The 24468-nt window shown below is 40.3% G+C and overlaps 1 protein-coding gene across 1 annotated transcript; it reads right to left on the reverse strand.

Moving 5' to 3' along the window:
- Positions 1-1772: 1772 nt before the first annotated feature.
- LOC134635441 (chemerin-like receptor 1) lies at positions 1773-18233 on the reverse strand. Its single transcript, XM_063484823.1, has 3 exons — positions 17928-18233; positions 3923-4001; positions 1773-2830 (listed from the first exon to the last, which is right to left on the reverse strand). Exons 1-3 carry the CDS (start codon positions 18231-18233, stop codon positions 1773-1775), a joined length of 1443 nt encoding a protein of 480 aa, XP_063340893.1.
- Between the last annotated feature and the right edge of the window lie 6235 nt (positions 18234-24468).

Raw genomic sequence — 24468 nt, forward strand, 5'->3', positions numbered from 1 at the left:
TAACTAAACAAGAAACCTGGAACACAGGGAAGGCACAGTGACAGAAAACTAAAGATAGAAACTATAAATATAACATAAGCAGAAAACAACTAAGAGAACCAAAACAATGAATGACACCAAATCAAAGAATATTAATAAAACCCCAAAACACATGGACATTGACCATGACAAATATGGGACAACAAAATTACCAATCATTATCACATTCACTAAAAAATAACTGTATGTAACGTGATGACACCTTTTCCATTCCTCTAAAATATGCTAAAGTTAATAAGTACTTCAAGTTACTGACATATACTATGTTTTTTCTTTCCTTTAAAAATTTGAATTGATGCTTTGTTATTATAGTGTAAGTACTGGTAATCAATCAAGTTTTTAGATAATTTAAGTTACAAATTAAATTAAGAATAAAGGGGTCTGGGTTTTATGGTGCTTCACTTCCTTCTTAGAGATGAGCACAGCGACTGTTTGGACTAACCCATCCTCTTTATCAGGTTCTGCTGCATGAAAGGTGTTTCCGTGGGTCATTTTATTGAATACATGCTGATCTCAAGAAGTGCAGAAAAGACGATGACTCCAAGACCACATTTGGCTTGAATGGCTCAGAATGATGTAATTCCTTAATGGTACCCAAGTATCTTGGTATGTCAGCTAGGCAGCTTCCAACCCAGTGTCAGGTGATCTTAGTATCTGGCCTGTATAGTGTCTTGTTCCAATACTTTGGATGCGTATATATTTATAAGTGCTTCTTGTGGTAATGGGCACATTGCTGAGTGTACATGGGAGCCATATGCTGGTGGTGATGTCTCTTTCAAACATAACTGCCATTCCACGAGAACCTTGGCTACAATGTAAAAAGATTAACTCTGAGATGAGGGAAACACATGCTCGTTTTGTTGCCAAAAGACACCTAAAGAAAGAGGACTAAACTCTAAGTCAGTACCATGGTAACTAGGACACTAAATGTTTATCTTTAGACAAAAAAAATCCTCTGATTCCTCTGAGACTGTATTAGTCTCATTGTACCCAACAGCACAGCCATAGTGTTAATCTTGGAACCCAGAAACCTTGGTTGAAACTCCCTGTCCTATATAATAGTAAATATTTTATAATAAATGTAAATATAAGAAGAGATTCATGTGAGGAGAGGAACTGAAGACATGAAATTTGATTTAAGTTATATATAAGAATATGCCTATATAAAACTAAAGACTAAATAATTATACAAAGCTGCTGTTTTGTTAAACATAACATCATATCATTTATCTTATACAGTACATTAATAGGAGATAAGCTGTTATGCTAAATGATTACTATAAAATCTAATTATTCACATGGTGTTGTTGTAAATGTACACACAGACCAAATAGGTTATACTCACTAGATAGTGTTTAAAGTGCCACTTTCCACTTAACCAAATCATACTTGTTAAAGGTTAAAAGAAGCAGTAAAATGAACCAGAAACAGAAACATATGTAATACTTATTTTGAAATTACTGACTCGCTCTTTTTTTCCAGGAAGTGGCATTTTACAATCACTTCCAGCTCTGTAATGGTACAAACTTAATGCAGACTTAACGTATGACTTAAGAAACAAACAACATTAGCCATTTCCATTAAATTAACATTATAAGAGCAGTGAAATGGGTATAAATATTTATTAAACCTTTTCATATATTTCAAACAACACAGATTTAGAAAGATTTTCTCTGAAGTAATATTGTTTCCTTATGGTTCTTTGTGTCATTAACAGCCTTACACATCAGTTTTCAAAGCTGAAATGTATTTGTGCTAACTGACTTAACATAACTCTGAGAGCGTTTCTCCTCTTCCTGGAAGGCAGTCTCCATTGCAGCTAGAATGGATTTGCAGACTTCTTTCTTAAAATCTTTGCCCACAAACACATACAGCAGTGGATTCAGGCAGCTGTTGAGAAAGGCCAAATTGGTGGCCAAAGGGATCCCAATGACACCACTTGAAGTGTCCATTTCTTTCGCCAGCACAATTAGATCCATAATATAAATGGGAGCCCAGCAGAGAAAAAATGTGATGATAATGGCAACAATGATCTTAAAGGGGCGACCTGATTTCCTTGCCAGTGTGTGGTTTCTTCTGAGATGATGGATTATTACAGCGTTACAGGAGACAATGATAGAGAATGGGACTGCAAAAAGCACAAGGAAGCGGGCGATGATAATCGGTGGATAACGAAATTGTCGCAGTATATTGGGAGATTCTGCATTATAGTCATCAGAAATAGCGTAGCTGTTTAAGCAGAGAGTTTTGTTTTCATTCTCACACGCTTGCTCTGTGTCCATGATGATGGAATATGGAAAGCCGATCATCAAAGCCACCCCCCAAACACCCAGAGTCACAAACAAGGCCTTACGTACATTTCGGTTGTTCTGAGCCCAGACAGGCCACACCACAGACACACATCTGTCTGCACTAATCACCACCAGAATGTAGACGCTGGCAAACATGTTCAGAATAAGTACCATGGTGTTGAGCTTGCACATGAAGTTGCCAAAAGGCCAGTGGAAGTCTAAAGCAAGGTTTATTACATTGAGGGGTAGAAATGCTACAAAGATGAAGTCGGCCACAGCAAGGTTGAGGTACCAAACTGTGTTTACTGTTTTCTTCATCTTTAGCCCAGTCACCCAGATAACCAGTCCATTCCCGAGCACACCAAGGAGAAATATCAGGAAGTGAAAAATGATAGACACAGTGATGAGAGACTTTCTAATCTCAGGAGTAGTTGTACTGATGTGAATGCAAGAGTTGTTGGTTGAGTTACTGTTGGTCATCTCCATCATTTTCTTGAGACCTGCGGTATTAACATAAAGAAAGAACAGTATTAATGTATGTCAAAGTCAGTTTTAGTTTTTATACTCAATTTAATTACTCTTACATCACAACTTGATGTCAAATGCAAATTACAAAGAAGATGAATCTTGTTGATATGAGCACTTAAAACATATTTTGCTAAAACAACACAAATGATGTTGAGTGTTTAGATTGAGGTACTAAAGTGGATGTAGATTACAATACTGATGAGCCCAAAAGAACCTCAAGAAGAGCAGCGATGATTTCAATTCACGAGTTGATGTAAACAATTAAAATCAGTTAAAGTTATCAAATGTGCTCTCTCATCTGTTGGCTCTCTCTGCAGTACAGTATCACTTCCTAATACAACGCCTAGTGGTGCTATTCTGCAGTTTATCTGTGTAAGCCATTTGATGAAAAACTTTAGATAATGCCTTATTTTATGCTGTAATCTTCATGTGCTTTATTCATTCATGTAAATATTGAAAATGACAGCTTCAGCATGGCGTTTAATCTATTATTAGACCCAATTGGCTTCTCTCAAAATGTAAAAGAACTCACCCACCGCTTTAACATCACTCTGGATCCTTTTCTGACATATGATATAGAAACTTAACATTTAACTGTAACTGTAACTTCTTTAAACCCTCCTTTTGTCAGATCATTTCCTAGTAACATTTAAATTTACGATAATGGATTACACTTCATAAGGGAATACATTTCATCAAATAGATGTCTTTCTAGGGGTCAGGTGCAGTGTGTCCTCGACAGTGGCCAGAGGTGTACACCCTGGTGGACTGAACCCCAGCTACCAAGACTAACAATTGGAACATGGAATGTTAACTCTCTGGTGGGGAAGGAGCCTTAATCCCACTGAGTTGGTGTGCGAAGTTGAGAGGTACCGGCTCTATAGTCGGGCCCACTTCAACGCACGGCTTGGGCTCTGGAACCAGTCTCCTAGAGAGGGGCTGGACTGTCTCTCAGTCTGGAGTTGCCCTTAATGAGAGGCGGCAGACTGGGGTGGTTATCCTAGTAGCCGTACGGCTTGCTGCCATACATTGGGGTTTTTCCAAGTGGAAGACAGGGTTTGTACCCTGCACCTTCAGGTCTGGGAATGGATCCTGATTGTTGTCTGTGCTTATAGCCCAGATGACCCGGCCTTCTTGGAGTCCCTAGACGGGGTGCGATTGGGAGGAACGGCTTGCAAGAATTTAACTCGTGTGGTGTTCTGTTACTGGACTTCTGTGCAAACCACAGGTTACCCATAACAAACACCATGTTCGAACATAAGGGTGTCCATAAGTGCACATGGCACCAGGACACTCTAGGCCACAGGTCGATGATTGACTTTGTAATCGTGTCATCAGATTTGCAGCCGTATGTTCTGGACACTCAGGTGTAGAGGTGCTGAGCTGTCAACTGATAACCACCTGGTGGTGAGTTGAATCAAGTGGCTGGGGAGGAGGCTGGAAAGACCTGGCATCCCTGAAAATAGAGTGAGAATGCATTGGGAATGCCTGACAGAGACCCCGGTCTGCGAGCTTTCAACTCCCACTTCTGGCAGAGCTGTAAGAGCATTACAGAGGAGACTGGGGACATTGAGTCTGAATGGACAATTTTCAGATACACCTTTTCAAACACAAACAAAAGTAAATCATAACACACATGATGATGAACTTATGACGAGGTGAACTGGAAATCAGAGGAGGGACAGATGCTGCTGGGGCGGGACAAACATCGCTTGTGGACTTGTTTGGTGCTGCAGGCAGGTACTATCCAGGTACAGAGAGAGAAAGTGTGGAGCTGTTGGTGATGTGTAGCATTGTTGCTGAATTTTGGAACTCACATATGCTTAGGTTTTTGACTAGGTATCTTTAAAATATACAGTGTACTTGCAATAAAATTTTTGGCTTAAAAAAATACAACTCAAAATATTTCATGCATAACATAGATAATAACATGCATCTATAAAATGTTTCTGAGAGCTATTATTTTAATTTTTGTACAAAGTATCAGTATCGGGTCAGTATCGCCGATAGCAGACTGAATTTTACTTCAGATTTATTTAGATCGTAAAGGAAATCAGTGGTATTGCACATCACTACCACAGATGCTGGAGTTTTTGCGCATCGTTAAATGCAGTTTGTCCGACATTGTCCGACAAATCAACTATGACAACTTATAGGTGCAGACGTCCTGGGCTTGAGCTCCAAACGGCCCATTTACGTAGGGCCCAGTCTCTGACATTTTATATTCATTTTACAGTGAAACAACTTTGAAAAAAACCCAGGAGTGGAAACCCGAAAGAATTTAAAAAGTCAATGAAATTCACTCTGTGTGCGCACACTGCCGAGAAAAAAATGGAGAGGTGCTTTCATTTTGTTCTAATCGCTGCATAGAAATATGACTAAAAGCACGACTCTAAACCATCTGGTCACTCTAAAAAAGAAAATTGGCGGTCTGTGAAGCAACCCACATCTTTGTATGCGTCGTGTATCGGGATTCTTCCTGTCCCTCTGATGCTCCAAATTCAATTATATTCTGTCCTGTTTCAGAGAAATACCTGTATTATTAAGTTTCATAAATATGTAGGGTCTTATCTAAAATCCATGGTGAGGAAGGTCTACGGATAAGAGCCAAAGATGACTGTGCGCTCACAGCTTTGAGCCATCCACGCACGTCAATTACGCACTACTTCTTAAAGCGTAAAACATAAATGAACACTCATAACAGCAACTATCACAAACGCAAGAGACACAAAATAAGTTTTGCTTTTTCAGAATTAATTCTAACACATTTTGCAGTAAATTGCTTCTGTTAATCAGGCAAATCGCGTTTGTGTGATATGCTCTTCTTCCAAAGCTCGATAGCTTTTCTTAACTTAAGTGATTGAAATTCATTTACCTCAGCAGCCCAAGATACCTGATGTCTTCATCTTCCGTCTGTTAATTAACTAATCAGTGCTCCGTCTTGATGATCAGAAGCCCGCACTGCTAAGCATTATAAAGCCATTCACTTCTTACGTTACCACTGACCACTGTAACTTTTGCTGGGAATCTAACTTCCTCCGGGGCAGTGTATGTTCAAGTTAAAAGATGAATAGCTATGAAATCACCGCCCACTAGCTAATCAGTTCTCCAGAAAATAGCGCATCTATGGAAAATTCCTCTGACGTCCGTGCGCTGATGGGGTCTAAAGTTTTTCTGTTTCCCTCGTGAGTACTGCTATAGTTTCTTGCATGGTTCACTGCTACAGACATTTGCTATTGTGTTGGTGCTCGTCTCATCTAAATCTCACAACTCATCAAGACAAGTTGTACTTTTTTCAGTCAGTACCAGAGGTGCACAAAGAATAAGCGTTCTTTACCTAGGTTCTTTACCTTGCTGTGAGATTTAGTGCTCTTTGTGGATTTACACTACTGAATTCAGCAAGATGTTATCCAATATTTCCTAATCTACCCAGGCTTATTCCAATAACTAGACTGACAGCATACTGTTTGTACTACACAGTATGTAGATGAAATTCAATTAATTAATCTAAGCATCATCAGCTTAATCACTGCTACACATGATGTAACATAAAACTAAACATGAATACAGCAGCCCAACACACTGCTTTGCAGTAAATTCACATTGTAATCCACACAAACCTGTTTATTTTGCTCAGAATTGCCACAACTGCTGAGTAGTTTCATGCAAACTTTGAAGAGCACGCAGTATATTGTATTGCAAGAAGTTTCACAATATGAAAGAAAAACATAACACCATATACAGATCTAATATGATTTTAAAATGAGGACTTATGTAAACTTTAAATTTCCACTTTATCACATGTCACTGAGGAGTTCTTATCTTTCGATATAACCTCTTTTCTTCTGTCTTTCTTACATCTTTTTCCATCTTTGGGTGAAATTATCTTGCACTTTTCTCTCCCTGGGGAATGCAGCAGCTGGATCTTTGACTTGCACTATATGACAAATGGCATAACAGTTGTTTGCTTGCTGATATTGTTAAGCTGATAAAATGTTGCATTTGAAAGTACAGGACATTTAAAAACATTGCTCATAATGTGAGTTGGGTACAATCTGACCAGCTTCAGTGGCACAATGATATGATCGTTGCACAAATGCTGTCCTCTCTATTAAGTTTTTTCTTAAGCTGTGTGAAGTAATTTCAGCTGGTGGGCAGGTTGTTTACTGCCTTCTCTGCATAAATGTTTGTGTCTTCCATTAAACCTTTGTCACTGTTCTTGGCTGACTGGTGTGTGACAGTGTGTCTGCTGTTATCAGGGGAGTGTAAAATAAAATAACTGTTAGTGGTATGCAATTCCACAATTTTTGGTGTCAATCTGAATCCAAGTAAAGAAAAGTGAGAGTGGTGTGTTATGATTTATGAGATATATAAGTAATTTGCCAAGCTTGAACACATTTTAATAACCTCTAAATCACTGTGGTTTTTACTTTACCAAAATAAGTAGTGAACCCAATAAAATATATAATATATGATTTCCGAATATCATGATTATTTTTAGGGCTCTATCAGTGGTATTCACTTATAGTGTTTTGCTCACAGGAGTTGCCCACAGCATTTGTTTGCGGTGAATTGCTTCAGACAGCTCACTGAACTGTCTGCTTGTAAAGTTGCCTGGCTAGAGCAGCTGTGTGTGGGTCTTTGCCCAGGACTGTCCTGGGGGCTCAGGCTGCCACAAGAAGTGTGATTCTGTCATTCCCTTTATGGCGGCTTTTTGTTTTTTGTGGCAGCCTTATCTCAAACAGGCTTTATTATTTCTGCCCTAATCAAAGACATAAAGGTAATTTGGTTTGATGGTTGTGGGCAGCTTTTTCCTGTTTTCATGTCTCATGCTAAAGAGCAATTTAAATCCAGTTTCTGTATGGTGTTCATGCTGTCTTCATAAATGAGACCCTTCCTCTGGTTTGTGTGCTCTGCTTTCTTGTTTTCCTTGTGATGTAATTAGACAACCACCTGTTTGACTGTGGGCAGCACTGTCCTGGTTTCATCTTTCATACTACATAAATAAGCAGTTTCAGTGTATTTGAAATTGAATTAATAAAGACAGTTTCAGCGATATAATCATATACAGCTGCAAAAAAGTATCACTTAACCTACATTGTGGCCATAAAATATAGAAGTTACAATCCCCATCATTTTGAAAAGAAAGTCCATGTGGTCTGTTTGCCCACACCCCCACAAATGTGGCATAAATAGAAAGCCCAGGATGACCCCTTGACAGTACAGCATTACTCATATAGATTGCATAAATGCTGCTTGATAGTTTCAGATGTATGTCCCTGAGATAAGACAAAAATTTATTGCTGGGTCTTAGGAGGATAAACATATTTTAGTGGCCAACACGGATGGGATTGTTTACAATGCATGTACAAAAACACCAAGTCATGAAGATACTTGCAAAACAGATATTTTTAATTTTACATAACCCTTTAATAAATACAGCTGAGTAGTCTATGAATATAAGCAAATATATTACAGATAAAAACAAACAGAAATCACTATTTGGCAGCTGAACACTTTTTGGCACAAACCCTGGTACACTGGTACATCTATAATTGCGATTCATTTGACTCATGTAACATCCAGGGGAAACCCCAGGTTAACTTAGCAAATTAATAACCAGCTTAATGTGACCGCTTATCCTGACTGCCAATATTAGAGAAAAGGAAATATATCCCTGGTATGCTAAACTCATATCACAGTTGAGGGTTACAGTAACAGAGCCTAAAGAACTTAACATGTGAATGAATCAGAATCAGGATATTTCATTAATCACTGAGGGAACTATGTGAGATTTTATATGTGTATAATGTCCGCTTATAGTTTGCGAGCTATTCCAACTAGCTGATGTGCAGAATTTTAAATTCTTAATAGTTTGAAGTAAATGTTTCATGTGCTGATTCATTTTCTAACATTTATCTGGTCCTCAAGATAATAATTCATAAATTGTTTAAACATTTTTCTATTGGGATGTCACCATGAGTGGTAATTTGGATTTGATACAAATAAATATAGTATATAAGTAGTCCATTTAAATAGCTTTATACTTTAAACACTTAACTATTTTTTCAAACTGTAAACAACCTACTTATTTACCTTCAAGAGCAGAGTTTCCTTTTGTGGTGTTCTCCTACTGGTCTTTCTCAGTGACACATAAACAAAGATTTTAGTGGGTAGCAAAGTTTGGTGAAATATAAATCAAAAGTAAAAACACAATGTAGTGTTACTGGTCCATTTGTAGAAATTTTTTTCCTGACAAACAATCGTAACATTAGAAATGATTTGTTAGCTTTGTGCATCTCTGTAATGCTTCTTCTGAGATACTGTGAAAGCTGGTAGGACTGAGGCATAGTTCACAGCAGAGCTGGTCAGAGAAAGAGAAGTGGTACAACCCACACTTTCAGTCTTATTTGCTTAACTTGATCAACTGACTTACTTTCGGAGAAGTCAGTTGATCACATGTAATGAGTAGGAGACCAAAAAATCAAGGAAATGTGTAAATATACAAACATGACAAAAATCACCTTCAGCTGTATTCTCCAAGTGTACATTAGAACACATGGATTTTTAACATATTTAACATAAAGCACCGTATAATGTGACCACTGTACTCCATCTCTTTTTTGCACAGGCAAGTAAGTAAGTAAAGTTTATTTATTAAGCGCTTTTCATAGACAGGCTGTCACAATAATATAGACAATATAAAAGGTTAAATGTAAATAAAAGTTTAAGATAAAAAAAACAAAAACTAAACAGAAGGCTTGTTTAAACCGAAATTTCTTTAACTGCTTTTTAAAAGAATCCACAGAGTCACCCAGACGTAGTTGTGGCGGTAGACTGTGCCACAGACTGAAAGGCTCTGTTCTCTTTCATCTTCAGTACGTGGAATAACCAACAAACTCTGAGTCTGTGAGCGAAGACAACGAGCAACAGTCTACTTTGTAAGAAGCTGGGATAAATCATCTGGGGCCTAGCCGTTTAGCGCTCTGTATGTTAAAACAAGAATTTTAAAACAAATTCTAAAATCTATTGGGAGCCAATGTAAAGAATATAACATAGAAGTAATGTGAGCTCGCTTGCTGGAACGTGTTAGTAGCCTGGCCGCTGTATTTTGTATAGCTTGGAGGCAAGAAAGAGATGTCCAAGCCGGTAAAAAGGGCATTACAATAATCTAAATGCAATGACACAAATGCATGAACAATTTTTTTCCAATTGAGCTAATGAGACCATATGTCGCAGTTTAGAAATGTTCCTTGAATGAAAGAAACAGGAATGAGACAAAGATTTTACATGCAAGTCAAGGCCCAGAGAAGAATTAAACATTACTCCAAGATTTCGAATGTTTGACTTGGCAGAAGGATGGAAAGAAGCGAGAACCTGACTGATTTTAGAATGTAAGCTGTGTCCCAAAACGTCGGCTGCATCTTTCGGAGGCCGCAATTAAAGGCCGATTACATCACAGCCAGGCGACGAAGGCTGTCACAATTCATCGACTCCTTCAAATGCGGCCCACAAATGCGTCCTTCATTTCCCCGAATTTGAAGGATGGGTCGGGTGTGTCCTTCGTGGCCCACCATATGCCAGAATTCATAGCGCGGCCCAGCCAATTCCAGTTTCCAACAATGGCGGCCGCTACTAAGTTTTAATATTACTCTTATTAATCTTTCTAGGTCACAAAATAAACTTTTAACATATTTTCGGGCGAGAAAGTAGCCGTGTAAACTTCAAATATCTGCTTGGTTTATCAAGACATCGCATATTTGCAAAAGTGCTCCGACGTTTTCGGAGATGTCTGTTACCCACCCGCTTGATAGCTAGCATGGGGGGTTCAATGGTCACTCGAGCCGGCGAGAGCAGTGGACTCCCAGCTTCATCGTTTTCAGACCCCCGCTGTCTTTCACTACTCTGGTTAAACATATATAAGTCACTGGGATAACTTAAAAATGTAAGTGTTTGGCTTTTTTTGGTGTTTTATTTGTTCCGGAGTATATCGGTTTGGCTGAGATCAAAGTTATTAGATTAGATTAGACTAAATAAAACTTTATTAATCCATCGGTTGGGTTCCTCCGGGATTTTCACACAGCTAAATAAACGTCAAAAAGAAAACTGATTAAACAGAAGTGTGAGACGCTCGAGAATTGACGCCAGTGTCCTGTTATATTTTAGATGGCAAGGAGCACACGGCTGAGTTTATTAAACTCCACCGAGACAGCGGTGATGCAAATCTGAAGGCTAGACTGTCCCGTTTGACAGCCTCGCACTTCCGGCCTTCTCGGTCTTCGAAGGACCTGGCCCACGTAGACCGCGAAGGCCGGGTCCTCAGGAGGATGCGGCCTACATTTTGGGACACAGCTGTAGTCATCATGGTCTCAGTCTTGTACATGTTTAAAACAAGGTACTGTCAGGGACCTGGGTCTGAGGGACCCAGGGTCCTTGAGCAGTGTGGTGTCATATGCCGTGGGAGTGTCTGGTCGGGTGTGGTCCAGGTTCCTGTTGCCCATTCCCTGGGGTTGAGTTGGCCAGCTCATCACCTGCTTGCAATTTCCGGGCCTCCATCTGGAAGGTTTTTAAGCCAGCGCTGCCTGCCACTCCTCGCCAGTTCGTCCTGCTACCACTAGTGGTAAACTTGGCCTCCACCAGTGTTGGGAAGGTTACTTTTAAAATGTATTCCACTACAGATTACAGAATACATGCCCCAAAATGTATTTTGTAATGTATTCCGTTACGTTACTCAATGAGAGTAATGTATTCTAAATACTTTGGATTACTTAATATATTATCATGCTTTTTACAACTATTGCTGTGATTTATTACTATTACTGGAGGTCCGCGGCTCCTAACCATAGTAAAGGGACCTCTGGCTAATACGTCGGGTTCCGTGTCGGGCTCGTAGCCGAAAAATAGCTTTACTTTGTTATCTGCGTCAACTTTGCTTGCGAGAGACAGAGAGAGGCGTTGAAAGGCTGCTCCAATGGAACTTATTGTTTCGGAGGAAAACACGAACACAGTGTACAGTTGAGTCTTAATAGCTTACTTACAACTGGGCTCGTCAGGCACTCTTCTTGGCTGCAGTGGTTATTATTATATTTACATGCTTCCAGCTCCTGTTTCTGCTCAATGACAACTCGTACTTTACCACTCTCCTTTTTCTCCCTCCTCGCGCTCACAGACACATAACGTGTATGGCAGTCCATTCTCGCTGCAGCACGGACTACACTGCCCATGAGGATATATTCTTTAGGGCTATGCCTGTAGCATTCTGCCTATTAGCTTAGCACAACAACAACAACAAAAAGGCGCTCTCTCACCCAGGAAACACACAGTCGCAGAGAGAGCGCGCGCGTCACCCTGTAACCATGGCAACCATAACGCTGCCGCCTGGAACAACAGAACGTAGCTGTCAAACAAAACCCAAACAGTCCTGACCCGTGACAATATGAAACAGGAAAATACCGCCGTGTAATCCATTTATTTCAACAAAGTAACTGTATTCTAAATACCACCTTTTTAAACGGTAACTGTAACGGAATACAGTTACTCATATTTTGTATTTTAAATACGTAATGGCGGTACATGTATTCCGTTACTCCCCAACACTGGCCTCCACTGTGTTTGGCATCCGTCTGCCTGGATCTTGGATTAATGTGTTCTCTGTCTCCAGTGTTCTCCAGATACATCACCCGTCATGCTCATCAGCAGCGCTGGTTCTGTTTTCACCCTGTTCTCCAGTCTGCCTAGAACCCTAGGACTACATACTCACCATCTCATCAGCCTGCCCTCCTGCCCGTGCTTTAATGGTGGATCTCTCTCCCCTGGACACCCTGGAACCTGGACCAGCTTCCCCGCATTCTCAGCTATCCCTGGGACGCTCCCACAGCAACCCCTCCTCTGCCTAATAGCTGGTGTTTCCAAGTAAGAACAAGACTCTCCACTAGAACCACTCACGTCAGCCCTTTAATTGTTTCCCAGATCAGTAAAACCTCTCTCCTGTGTTTGCAGAAGTTCCCGCCCGTGTTCTCCTTGTGTTCCATGTCTGTTTCTCCGTCCTCCGGTCTCCCTCAGTTCCTGCGTATAGTTTCTGTTAGACCCAGCCTTGTACATTTTCCCTTCAATAAAATTGTACATAGTTCGAGCAATTGAGTCTGCTCTTGAGTCCACAGCATTCTTGTTTGTGACATGTGGACTCAATTATTATTATGTGTTTTCGCTGCATTGTGCTGCTGTGTGTGTCCACGTTTGTATGTATAGGCAGGCATGTGTGTGTGCAGTGGTATTCTGACAGGCACCTTCAGGCCTGGTGGGTGTGGCCCTGCTAGGGGGGCTGGCCACACCTGAAGACCATGCCAAGCTCGTTGGGGGAGCTATTTAAGAGCATGAGGAAGCTCCTAAGGGCGGGGGATTGTTGAGTTAGACTCCATGTTAGTGGTTCTAGTGTTGTTAAGTGTATGCCTGCTGGAGTTTGGTGTCCTGACAGCTGCGTCTGTTGTTTTTCGTCAGGAGGAGAGCGGAACACAGGACTGCAGCATGCACGGGGTGTGCGGAGACACGGGAGCAGAGAGCAAGGAGTACAGACACTTGGGAGAAGGCACGACACAGGAGTTGAGGGAGCGCACTGGAGATTTATTGTGTGTTAAATTTACTTCACTGTAAATAAAAGCACTATTCCAGGATTTCGGTCCCTTCTCCAAATGGCAAACCATGACAGGTATTTGCTAGAAAGCCAATCAGAAAGTTAAGCAATGGATTAGGCTGGACAGCCTATCCAGCTGATGAGGCTTAAAGGACATATGCAGCTGATTGTTATTGGCATAGAAATGATAAGAAATGTCACTAAAAGATCGAATAATACCGGCTAAAGGAAGCATATAGAAAGAAAATAATTATGGACCCAAAACTGAACCCTACAGAACCCCACAGGTTAGGGAGGCAGTGTTAAAGGTGAACTTGTCAATCCTAACAGAGAAGGTCCTATCTGATAAGTAGGAAGAAAACCAGTCCAAGGCACAGCCAGATATACCAGCCAAAACCTCAAGCCTGTTAAGTAGAATTTTGTGGTCAATGGTATCAAAGGCTACACTGAGATCAAGCAAAATGATCACAGAACAATTCCCTGCAGCAGCCATTAAAAGATCATTATAGACCCTTAAGACAACGGTCTCAGTCGAGTGCTGCTTTTGAAAGCCAGGTTGAAAAGGGTAAAAAAATCTTTAATCTGCATAGTAAGATTCTGAACATGATTTTCTACATTTTTTTCTAGTAATTTGCTTATAAATAGCAATTTTTGAAATAGGCTGATAATTAGAGCTGGGATAGAGAGTCTGTTTTTTCAATAGAGGAGTCACCTCAGCATCTTTAGAAATAGGATGGAAGCAAGCAACTGGGCAATTTTAATAAATTGCTCCTGTTGTCATTTTTGGTGTTTTGGTGATTTCTAATCTTTAGGTTTTGCTTCTTTGCCTCCTTTGTGTTCTTTGCGTTACATCTAGCTATCCTGGTCTCTATGTTTGTGTATTTCCTGTTTTACTTTGACTGTCCATGTCCTGTGTTAGTGTTTTCAATTTTGCTCTCCTCAAAGCAGCAAATTCATGGTTTCATTTCTTGAGTAGTCTAAGGCAATAGTAAATGTATTGACACAAAATGAAAGTGTTTGTTTCTTGGGGGAATCAAAAGCTACTGATCATTTGGTTTTGCCGTTAGTGCTGCAGAAATTGTCTTACAAATCTGCATTTGTTATTAGTCTGCATTTGACTTATGGACTCAACACTTGTTTGTTTCAAAACTGCAACTACAGACAGTAAACACATTTTTTTATCCATGTGCTGAAAGAAATTTCTGTTTTCTTTCACTGTTATTTATGCAGATATGTTATCATCTCTACACAATTCCTGAGGGCTAGCAGAGAAAACTTTCTAAATGAATCACTAAATGATTGGGTTTTTTGTTTGTTTGTTTGTTTTATTCTTTAAGATCCCAGTGATGTGGCATGTTCTCTCCAGTTTCATTAATCCCATTCACCATGGAGGCTGCACTGCTTTCTGTGTGAGCTTATTATCAGACATGTAAAGCTACTATTTCTCACAACAGCAGTACAACACAGTTGTGAATTGTATTCAGACAGGACTGAGGAGAAAGAAAATGAAAAAACAAATAAAAAATGACAAAAGAACATAGGATCTGTGTACCCTGCCCAGGATAGGATTACTGGGGCCCCACCCTGGAGCCAGGGTTGGGAAGGGAGTGCGATGGAAAGCACCGGGCATTATCCCAAGGGTCCTGCCCTTCTGTAGGCACACCACCTGCAGGAGGCGCCGTAGGGTTTGTCTACTGCATACATATGTTATGTCATTTTAAGACAGATCTGGCCAAGACAGCAGCAAATATATATAGTAAATATAGCATCACAGCTCTATAACCATTTAAGACAATTTAAATTTTTTTTTTTTTTTAATTTTGAAGGGGGGGGGGGGAGAAGCGTGTTACATCAAAATGTCTTCAATATATACACATAATTCCAAGGTCAAAATGGGAGATGCCCCCTAAGGTGGTCCAGAATGACTGAGCTTAGATCCTGTGGGACTTCCAGATACAGACGGACAAAAATGTTGATAGCTAACCAACCATTTATAGGCTGTGTCCAAATTCAGGGGAAGGATGCTCCGAAGGATCCTACGATCGTTTGACAGCTGGGTAGGACGGAAGTGAGCCCCTGTGAAATTGGACAGCCTTCTAGCCTTCGTTTAAGTCCGTCCTTACTTCCGTTTTTTCCCCTCACTAACGCCACAGCGCGAAAACTTTAAAATGGACTGATAAATATCGCTCCGTTTTTTGTACATTTTTAATCCTTGAGTAGTGATGTGCGGATCGATACTGAAATATCGATTCCTCCGATACCAGTCATTTATGTTCTAGAATCCATTCTGATATTAAAATATCGATATTTTAGTAATTTAGGGTAAATTTGTAGTTTATCATCTACAGGAACACAGTGGAAAGAAACTATATCATTTGGATTGTCTACATTGGAAGGAACTACTTCTTCTTCCGCCTGTCATAGTCATGTGCGAAATACGTCTGTATAAATGTGTCCGGCCCCTTGGCGTGCACACTCACAACAATGGCTGAGCGTAAATGGAGTCATGTGTGGACGTATTTTACTTCCACAAATGGCCGAGACGTGATTTGCGATACATGTGGCAAAAAAGTGAGGTGTTGTGGCAACACCACTAACCTCATCAAGCACCTCAGAGTAAATCATATCACAGAATATGACGAGCTTATGTTGAGGCGAACTGAAGAGGAGGCGTGGATAGGGACAGGTGCTGCTAGGGCGAGACAGACGTCTCTCATGGAGTCCTTTAGTGCTGCAGGCAGGCAACATGTTCAAATAGCACACAACTTCAGTTTTTTTTATTTCTATATGATAATTGTGCATTATTAAGCGATAAGAACAAGTAATCTGATGCCCTTTAATCATTATGAAGCTATAATTTGAGATACAATAAGAGATACAATAAATAAAATATGCTTTTGTACAAAGTATCGGTATCGGATCAGTATCGTCGATACCACCCTGAATTTTACTTGGTATCGGATCGGAAAGGAAATCAGTGGTATCGCACATCACTATCCTTGAGGAGCTAGAAAAACTTTATTGTTGTCGCCGGCATGTATTGTACCTTAGGCTCATCAGAGACAATCATATCCAGGTAAAATAATTTTCTTTAATCTACACGCATGTAGGAATTACTTAGCTAGTTTCATGGATAATCTCAGTGACTGAATTATTGCCGGTCATTCGTACACATTTACTGTATTATATAAAATATATAAACTAAATCTCTTTGAAACCTATAGAATCTAATGTTTTAGTTTCTTTTTTTTCTTTTTTTTTACATAGCACTTTATCAAACTGTTGTCTGCTACAGAGTTACAAGTATTATATTAGTAGTAATATAGCATCCACCATCTCCTGCTTGCATATATCTGAAAACATCTTACTGGTGCGGCAGCCGTCGATTGAGCCAGCCCTGCAAACACTGTGGATGGACGATGCAGTGGACAGTGGGAGGAAGCATCCTAAAGCTCTCTTTGCAGACAACCCTGTGTGATTCTCCACTCTATCTTATTCAGTCCCCGAAAGTCTATGCAAGGCCGAAGTGTCTTATCCTTCTTTTCAACAAAAAAGAACGCCGCACCCAAGGGCGACGTGGAGGGTCCAGTTATACCAGTCGCCAATGAATCAGTGATGTAATGTTCCATGGATTCTCGCTCAGGCTTGGAAATGTTGTAAAGCCGACTAGTGGGCAAGGGGACGCCAGGGATCAGATCAATCCCACAGTCGTACAGCTGGAGTGCGGGAGAAAGGAGGCCTTCTCTTTGCTGAATACCTGGGCCAAATCATGATACTCTGGCGGAACTGCCGACAAATCGGGGGGGGGGGCAACGGGCTCTGCAGCGCTGGTGACAGCCGAACTCGGAGTGGTGGAGCACAAACACTGTTCATGGCAATGAATGCTCCACCCGGTAATGCTCCCCCTAGCCCAGTCGATCTGTGGGTTAATAATAATAATAATGGATTGCATTATATAGCACTTTTCGAGACCCTCAAAGCACTTTACAATTCCAGTATTCATTGAATGTGTTGCTGAAGCCAAGGAAGCCAAGGATAGCCTAGCACCAAGTGTGTATCAGGTGATTTAAAGAGAAAAAGGCTGATCTGCTCTGAGCAGTTGCCGGACAGAGTAGCGTAATTTTCTGAGTGCGGTGAGTAACAGTAGGGGGGCTGCCATCAAGAGCGGAAACTTGGAGAGCTTCAAAGAGGGAGACACTGGGTAGACTCAATTCGAGGGCTAGCGATTCATTCAAAAAATTCTGCTCTGCCCCAGAATTAGCATGCTACACGGGTGAGTGAGGGACCGAAAAATCACCTTGGCCGGAAAACTAAGGTGGGGGGTAGTGTTAGCAGTGGCACCCGCCAGTATTCTCACCACTACTGACCGGCAGACTCTTTTACCCGCTTCGGGCACGTATCGTCAAAGTGTCCCCTATTCCCACACACAAAACACTCACCCGTGCGCAGTCTTCTTCTCCAATTATAGCGACACTAAACCAGGCTCGTCCCAGTTGCATCGGCTGCTCCTCCTCCTCCGCCGGTTCCTCATCTTCTTCTCTCCACTCAATCAGGGCGCTAGCACCCCCTGCCGGCTGCCGCCCTTCTCCTGATCGTTTCCCAAACTCTCTCATATGGTCATCTAGCTGAATACACATAATGATCAAAGCGTTTAAAGTCTTGGGCAGCTCTTTTGTTGCCAACACACGTTTATTGTCCTCATTCAGACAGTTCAGCAAGGCTCCCCGGAGCGCGTTCTCCACCATCCAGTCTCCTCGGCCAGGATCCAGAAATCCATGGAGAAATCTGCCACACTCTTACGCCCCTGCTTCAGGGTAAACAAACGATTAGCCGCGCAGTCCGGGTTTAATCCCCTGTCAAAAACACAACGGAACCTGCTCAGAGAATCTTGATAAGAGATGTTATGTTGACCATTCAATTCAGCTTGTGAATCAAAACCCTCTGCTCTTAGCCAGTTCTCCATCAAACGTCTTTGGGACTGGTAACATGTGTTCTCGCCTAGGTAGTGGTGGCGAGGGAGGTAACGGGCAGACAGCGACCGTATTTAGTGATGGATTAGATGGTGGAGCCTTAGCAGAAGTACCATGTACAGTGAGTAACATACCTTGAAGGTCCAATACCACCTGTCGTAACGCTGTCTGTTCCTTAACAAAATGTCTCATCATCTTTTCATGGCATTCCAAACCTACACCCTGAACTAAGAGTTCACGCTGGATGGGGTTTGAGTCCACTGGGTCCATGGCTGGCTGGAGTATTCTGTCACGGTTGGAGAAAGAGAGGACCCAGGCGCGAAGCTCTGAATGCAAGGCAGTGTGTTTATTTACAGTGAAAAAGGTTAGCAACAGTTCAATGTGCAAAAAGTGGTCAGTTGTGTCCTCCTTCCCATGCTCAAACAGTGCATGGTAGTGAAATCTCCGTTCCTCCTCCAGGTGTCCTCCTATGCTCGTGATTCTCCTCCGTCCCTGTTCCTAGTCACACACAGAACAGCGAACAGTTAATCACTCGTTGGGCAGGCAACACTTTACAACACGAACGGTCCGCGAATACTACCAGGCTTAGTGCAATACTCCAGCGCTGTCTGTCGCTCAGCCACACCATTAAATAGTCCTGCCTAAGATAATTTGGCTGTATACTTTTTGGACCAGCAGACCTGCCATAGTTCTTCTCCAATGAAAAAGGCCTTTTAGCTAATCTTTCTTTTTCATTTTTTCTTGTTGAGCCTGAAAGAGCACTAGCCTGTAAGTTGTTGCTATCTGTTGTGTTAAGCTTTCCCACGATAGTTTTGTGTAACTGTTTAGAGTTTTTTGTGAGAAACTTTGACGTGTGGGATAAACGGCCACGATGCTAACACATATGCCCATCTATGGGATTTCCAATATAATGTTAACATTGAGCTAACCGTTAAATACCTAGGGCAAATAACCAAGGTTTCAGGATATGTTGATGTGTTTACGTGTGATGTACATGATAGTGCATGGCTTAGTGTGTAGTACTGTAAAGGCAAGTCAATTATAGCAGAAATGTAATATTTTGTTTTTCATTTCTGTATTACAGTTTTACAGTGCTTACAGTAACCATCTAAAACGTACCTGCTGGCTCCTGGATGTTTATTGTGTACCTGTTATGCTATCTGCCAGTCTAGAAACCAGCTTTACACCCTAGTCAGGGCAGAATAACCCTTAATTCCCTAATTACATTCTTAGGTAAAAGAATGTACATGAAGAGAGATAAATGGAAAATTCAGTTAAAAAAAATAAAATGAGCAATAGTTTGTAGGCAGAGCATAACTCACATCTGCCAGAAAATGCTCAGGATTTTCTACGAGTCTGTTGTGGCCAGTGCGATCCTCTATGCTGTTGCATGCTGGGGGAGCAGGCTGAGGGTCGCAGAAGCCAACAGACTCGATAAACTGATCCGTAAGGCCAGTAATGTTGTGGGGATGGAGCTGGACTCCCTCAAGGTGGTGTCGGAGAGGCGGATGTTGTCCAAGATAAAGACAATGTTGGATAACACCTCCCACCCACTCCATGACATGCTGGTCAGTCACAGGAGCACGTTCAGTGAGAGACTGAGAGTACCGAAAAGCACCACTGAACGACACAGGAAATCATTCCTGCCTGTGGCCATCTCCCTGTACAACTCATCCACCTAACACACTGTTTACTGCAACAGCTACACATGTTTCTTTTTTAGCTATTTATTAATAAGTGACTTTATGTATATATATATATATGCATGTATATATTGTGCTATTCTTAGTTAGTTTACTGTCTGTCTTTGTTAATGTTTGTTTGTAATGGAGCACTGTAACAAAAAAAATAATTTCCCCTAGGGATCAATAAAATATTCTGATTCTGATTCTGACATCTCCTGGCTTTACTTTTTCTGCATGAAACAACTGTAAAAGTTTATTCATCTCGTTAATAGCCTTACAACTCTTTGCACCCACTTCTGAGCATTGGGTTGGAAGGTATAGGAGGACCACGTCTCTTCCTGTATGGAAAATGTTTTGTCTGTTTTTTTTAATTCTCGTGGGAAACTGAACAGCTGGCAGTTGTTAAACAGAGTATCAACATTTTCTCTATGTTTTTAATCGTTGTGTCTTTGGTGGAAATGCATTGGAAATTTGTCACTTTTCTGTCTTCTGGATCGGACTCTATTCCTTTCTTCAAAAGGAATTCCTCCTGCTTTTCGTGCTACGCTCTGGTCATTTCACCTCGAGGTAAATGTGTTTCTCATAGAAATAAATGGGGACGAAGTAGCAGGTGGATATTATGCAGACTGCAGGACCTTAATGATTTTGAATAATCAAGATGAAGTATTCCTGCTGGTTTTTACCTAATCTGACAGCAATAATGTGTGTGCGCTTATTTTGCCCACAGGCTAAGAACATTTCATCTTATAAACACTATAAATCTTGTTTCATTTGTTTACTTACTCTTGATAATATTTGGCTTTGGAGATCTACCAAAAGTACTTATGCTTCAGAAATGACAAATGATTTCACCCTTGCCTGTGTAATTGTAATTGTAAGAGAGGGCAAATGTCAGAGGACACTGACTGACTTAAATTAACATTAGGTTGCAACTTAGTCATGTGCTGCTGTGTTTTGTATTATTAACATGTGTTCTGTTATTGGCTATTTGATAATCATCTTCTTGTGTTAGATGTATTACATATGGGATCAATTCATACACATTTGACACTTCATTTATAAATGCAGAATAACAAAAAAAATGGTTGTTTTGTGCACTCATGTAGTGATTATGAAATTTACATTATATGTGCATAGGCAGTTAATAGGGATACACACACACACACACACACACACACACACACACACACACACACACACACACACACACACACACACACACACACACACACGTGTATATATGTGTATATATGCATCTATGTATGTTTTGAATATACTTTTTAACATACACATACAGTCCCGATTGAAAAATAGCAAGAAATTATGTTTTGAATGGTTGGATCTTAACAAGGTTCCAAGTAGAACTTCAACATGCAACAAGAAGAAATGGGAGTGAGACAAAAAACATTTTTTGAGCATGCACTTTATTGAAAACAACACTTGAACTGAAACAGGCTTTTCAAAAGTTTAGGACCACACCTCCAAAAAAAAAGTTCCAAACATGAGCTTAGTAATGAGTAGCTCCACCGTTATTATTGATCACTTAAAAACTTTGTTGCGGCATGCTAGATGCAAGCATTTCCATGAAGTAAGTGGGAACATTTCTCCAAGTGATGAAGACGGCCGCACAAAGGGCATCTACTGTCTGGAACTGTTGTCCATTTTTTTAAAACTTCTCTTGTCATCCATCCCCAAAGGTTCTCAGTTGGATTTAGATCAGGGGAACACACAGTATAGTCCAAAAGAGTAATCTTATTCTCCTGGAAGTAGTCCCTTCTCCTGCATGCATTGTGTAATGTAGCGTTGTTCTGTTGAAAAACCCATTCATTACCACACAGACGAGGGCCCTGAGTCATGAGGCATTCTCTCTGCAACATCTGGACATAGCCAGCGGCCATTTGACGCCCCTGCACCTCCCCTCGTCAAGCTCCATTGTTCCACTGAAAGAAAAAGCACCCCAGACCATTATGGCATCCCCTCCACTTAGGCACATAGAAAACATCTCAGGTGGGATCTACTTGTCATCCCAGTAACACTGGAAACCATCAGGACCATCGAGGTTACATTTTTTCTCATCAGAGAATAAAACTTTCTTCCACCTCTCAGTGTCCCATGTTTGGTGCTTTCTTGCAAAGACCAAACAGTCAGTTCTGTGGCGTTCAAGGAGACGAGGCCTTTGAAGACGTTTTTTGTTTTTGAAGCCCTTCAGTCTCTGATGGTTGTGGGGCTGCAGTCGGCACCAGTAATGGTCTTAATTTGTGTTGAAGACCGTTCAGTGTCTTGACGGACAGCCAGTTGGATCCTTCAGACTCAGTGCTGGTGAAATTTCTTCAGGTCTTCCACTTGCCTTTTTTGTTCCATAACCTGCAGGATTATTTAAGAAATTCCAAATGACTCTCTCACTCTCACTTGCATCCCACCTTAGCAGCAATGGTGCGCTGCGAGAGACCCTGCTTATTCAGTTCAACAACCCAGCCACGTTCAAAAAGGGAACTTTTTTTGCCTTTGCCATCAGAATGTCATGACAATGTGACTACCTGACAGAAAATGACAATGAATCCATGTTTTTGCACAGATTTGGCTTTTTAAAGGCTGTAAAACAGTTGATCAGCTGTAAAACAACCTGTTTCATTTTAAGTGTTGTTTTCAGTAAATTGCATGCTCAAAATAATGTTTTGTCTCACTCCCATTTCTTCTTGTTGCATATTGAAGCTCGAACCTTGTTAAGATCCAACTATGCAAAATATGATTTTTTTTAAAAAATTTTTTCAAGTACTCTCAAACTTTTGATCGGGACTGTATATATACTATCTTAGGTATGTCTTAGATGGACGTACAGTGGTTCTTCGTTTATCGTGGGAGTTACGTTCTAAAAATAACCCGTGATAAGTCAAATCCATGAAGTAGCCAACTTTATTTTTTACAATTCTTATAGATGTTTTGAGGCTGTAAAACCCCTCACTACACACTTTATACACTTTATACTCAGGCACGAACATTTTCACACCTTTCTCTCTTGTTTAAACACTCAACACAATTTAAGTAAGATCAAACCATTGAACAGTTTTAAATATCCAATGATTACTGGTTCAGAATGTGCCTTGTTTTCCCCAACACTGGGATGCTCTTTGCTATTTTTGTTTTTAGATTTCTAACATGAGGCTTCCAGCAGATTTTGCAGTCTGACGTCACACCCAGAAATCTATTCTCATACACCCCTTCTATAATATTTTTTTCTGATTATAAATCAAACATTCAAGATGTGATAGAAGTGGAGACTATATAGACTTTATAACCTTAATTCTTTATTTGTAACAGGGACAATGCACTTTAATAAACATTGCTTTAAATATACCGGATTTAGCTATGAGCCAATTTTTTATCTGTAGTTCCCAGACAGAAAGAAAAGATAACAGAAACACAAGCAAAGGCTGCAGGGCATAGACCCTTATCATGATGGAGCCAAGGCAGTTTGTTTTCAGTAATCTCTAATGAAAAAAGAAAATATAAACAAACATAAATGATTATGATACTGAATGCCTGATAAACATCTAAAACAGGAAACAAAGTCTTAAATGTTGTTGTGATCATAAAAGATGGGATCAGATACTGAACAAAACTAAAAATAGATATATATTTAGTAAAACTAAATACTAACATATGCAAGCAAATATGCAAAATATTTTCTTTAAGATGCCTAAATTAAGACTAAAACTAAATGGCATTTTAGGCAAAAGAGGGAAATGTCACAATTAACAATGGTGGAAAAGACTAAGGTGAGAAGAGTGCAATTGAATTTAAGTTATACAGTATATAATAATATGTAAAAATAAAGAATAAATAATTATACAAAGCTGCAAATGTTAAACAAAATAAAACACAACAACCATAACTCTTATGTCATATATTAACAGGGAATATGCCAGACTGCTGTTATGCTAAATAAGTAAGAAAAAATATGAAAATTCACATGATGGTCTTACAAGGAACTCAGTGGTATTCCGGTCATAATAAATATATTGACTGAATGTGTTATCTTTATTATATAGTTAATAGTTTAAATGCCCACCTCTCTTACCTAATATGGCATTTGTGGGACAAGTCACACGTCCAAGTGTTGTGTTACACAAAGTCGACCAGAAACAAATGTAATACTTATTTTGAAATTACTGACTCATTCTATTTTCCAGGAAGTGGCATTTTACAACCACTTTTAGTTCCATAATCGTACAAACATAGCACAAACTGCAACTGTGAGTTAAAGAGACATGAACAACTTTAGCTACTGCCATCTAATTAACATTATAAGAACAGTTATATTTTTA

This window comes from Pelmatolapia mariae, linkage group LG10_11 (assembly GCF_036321145.2).
Source record: "Pelmatolapia mariae isolate MD_Pm_ZW linkage group LG10_11, Pm_UMD_F_2, whole genome shotgun sequence".
In the NCBI taxonomy this organism is placed as follows: Eukaryota; Metazoa; Chordata; class Actinopteri; order Cichliformes; family Cichlidae; genus Pelmatolapia; species Pelmatolapia mariae.

Coding starts and splice junctions, on each gene's coding strand:
- LOC134635441 (XM_063484823.1), bottom strand. CDS start 18,233: ATGGTGGAGAACGCGCTCCGGGGAGCCTTGCTGAACTGTCTGAATGAG. Junction 4,002..17,927: donor GAGAAGAAGACTGCGCACGG/GTGAGTGTTTTG, acceptor CACCCCGTCTAG/GGACTCCAAGAAGGCCGGGT. Junction 2,831..3,922: donor CCCAGACCTGAAGGTGCAGG/GTACAAACCCTG, acceptor TTAATACCGCAG/GTCTCAAGAAAATGATGGAG.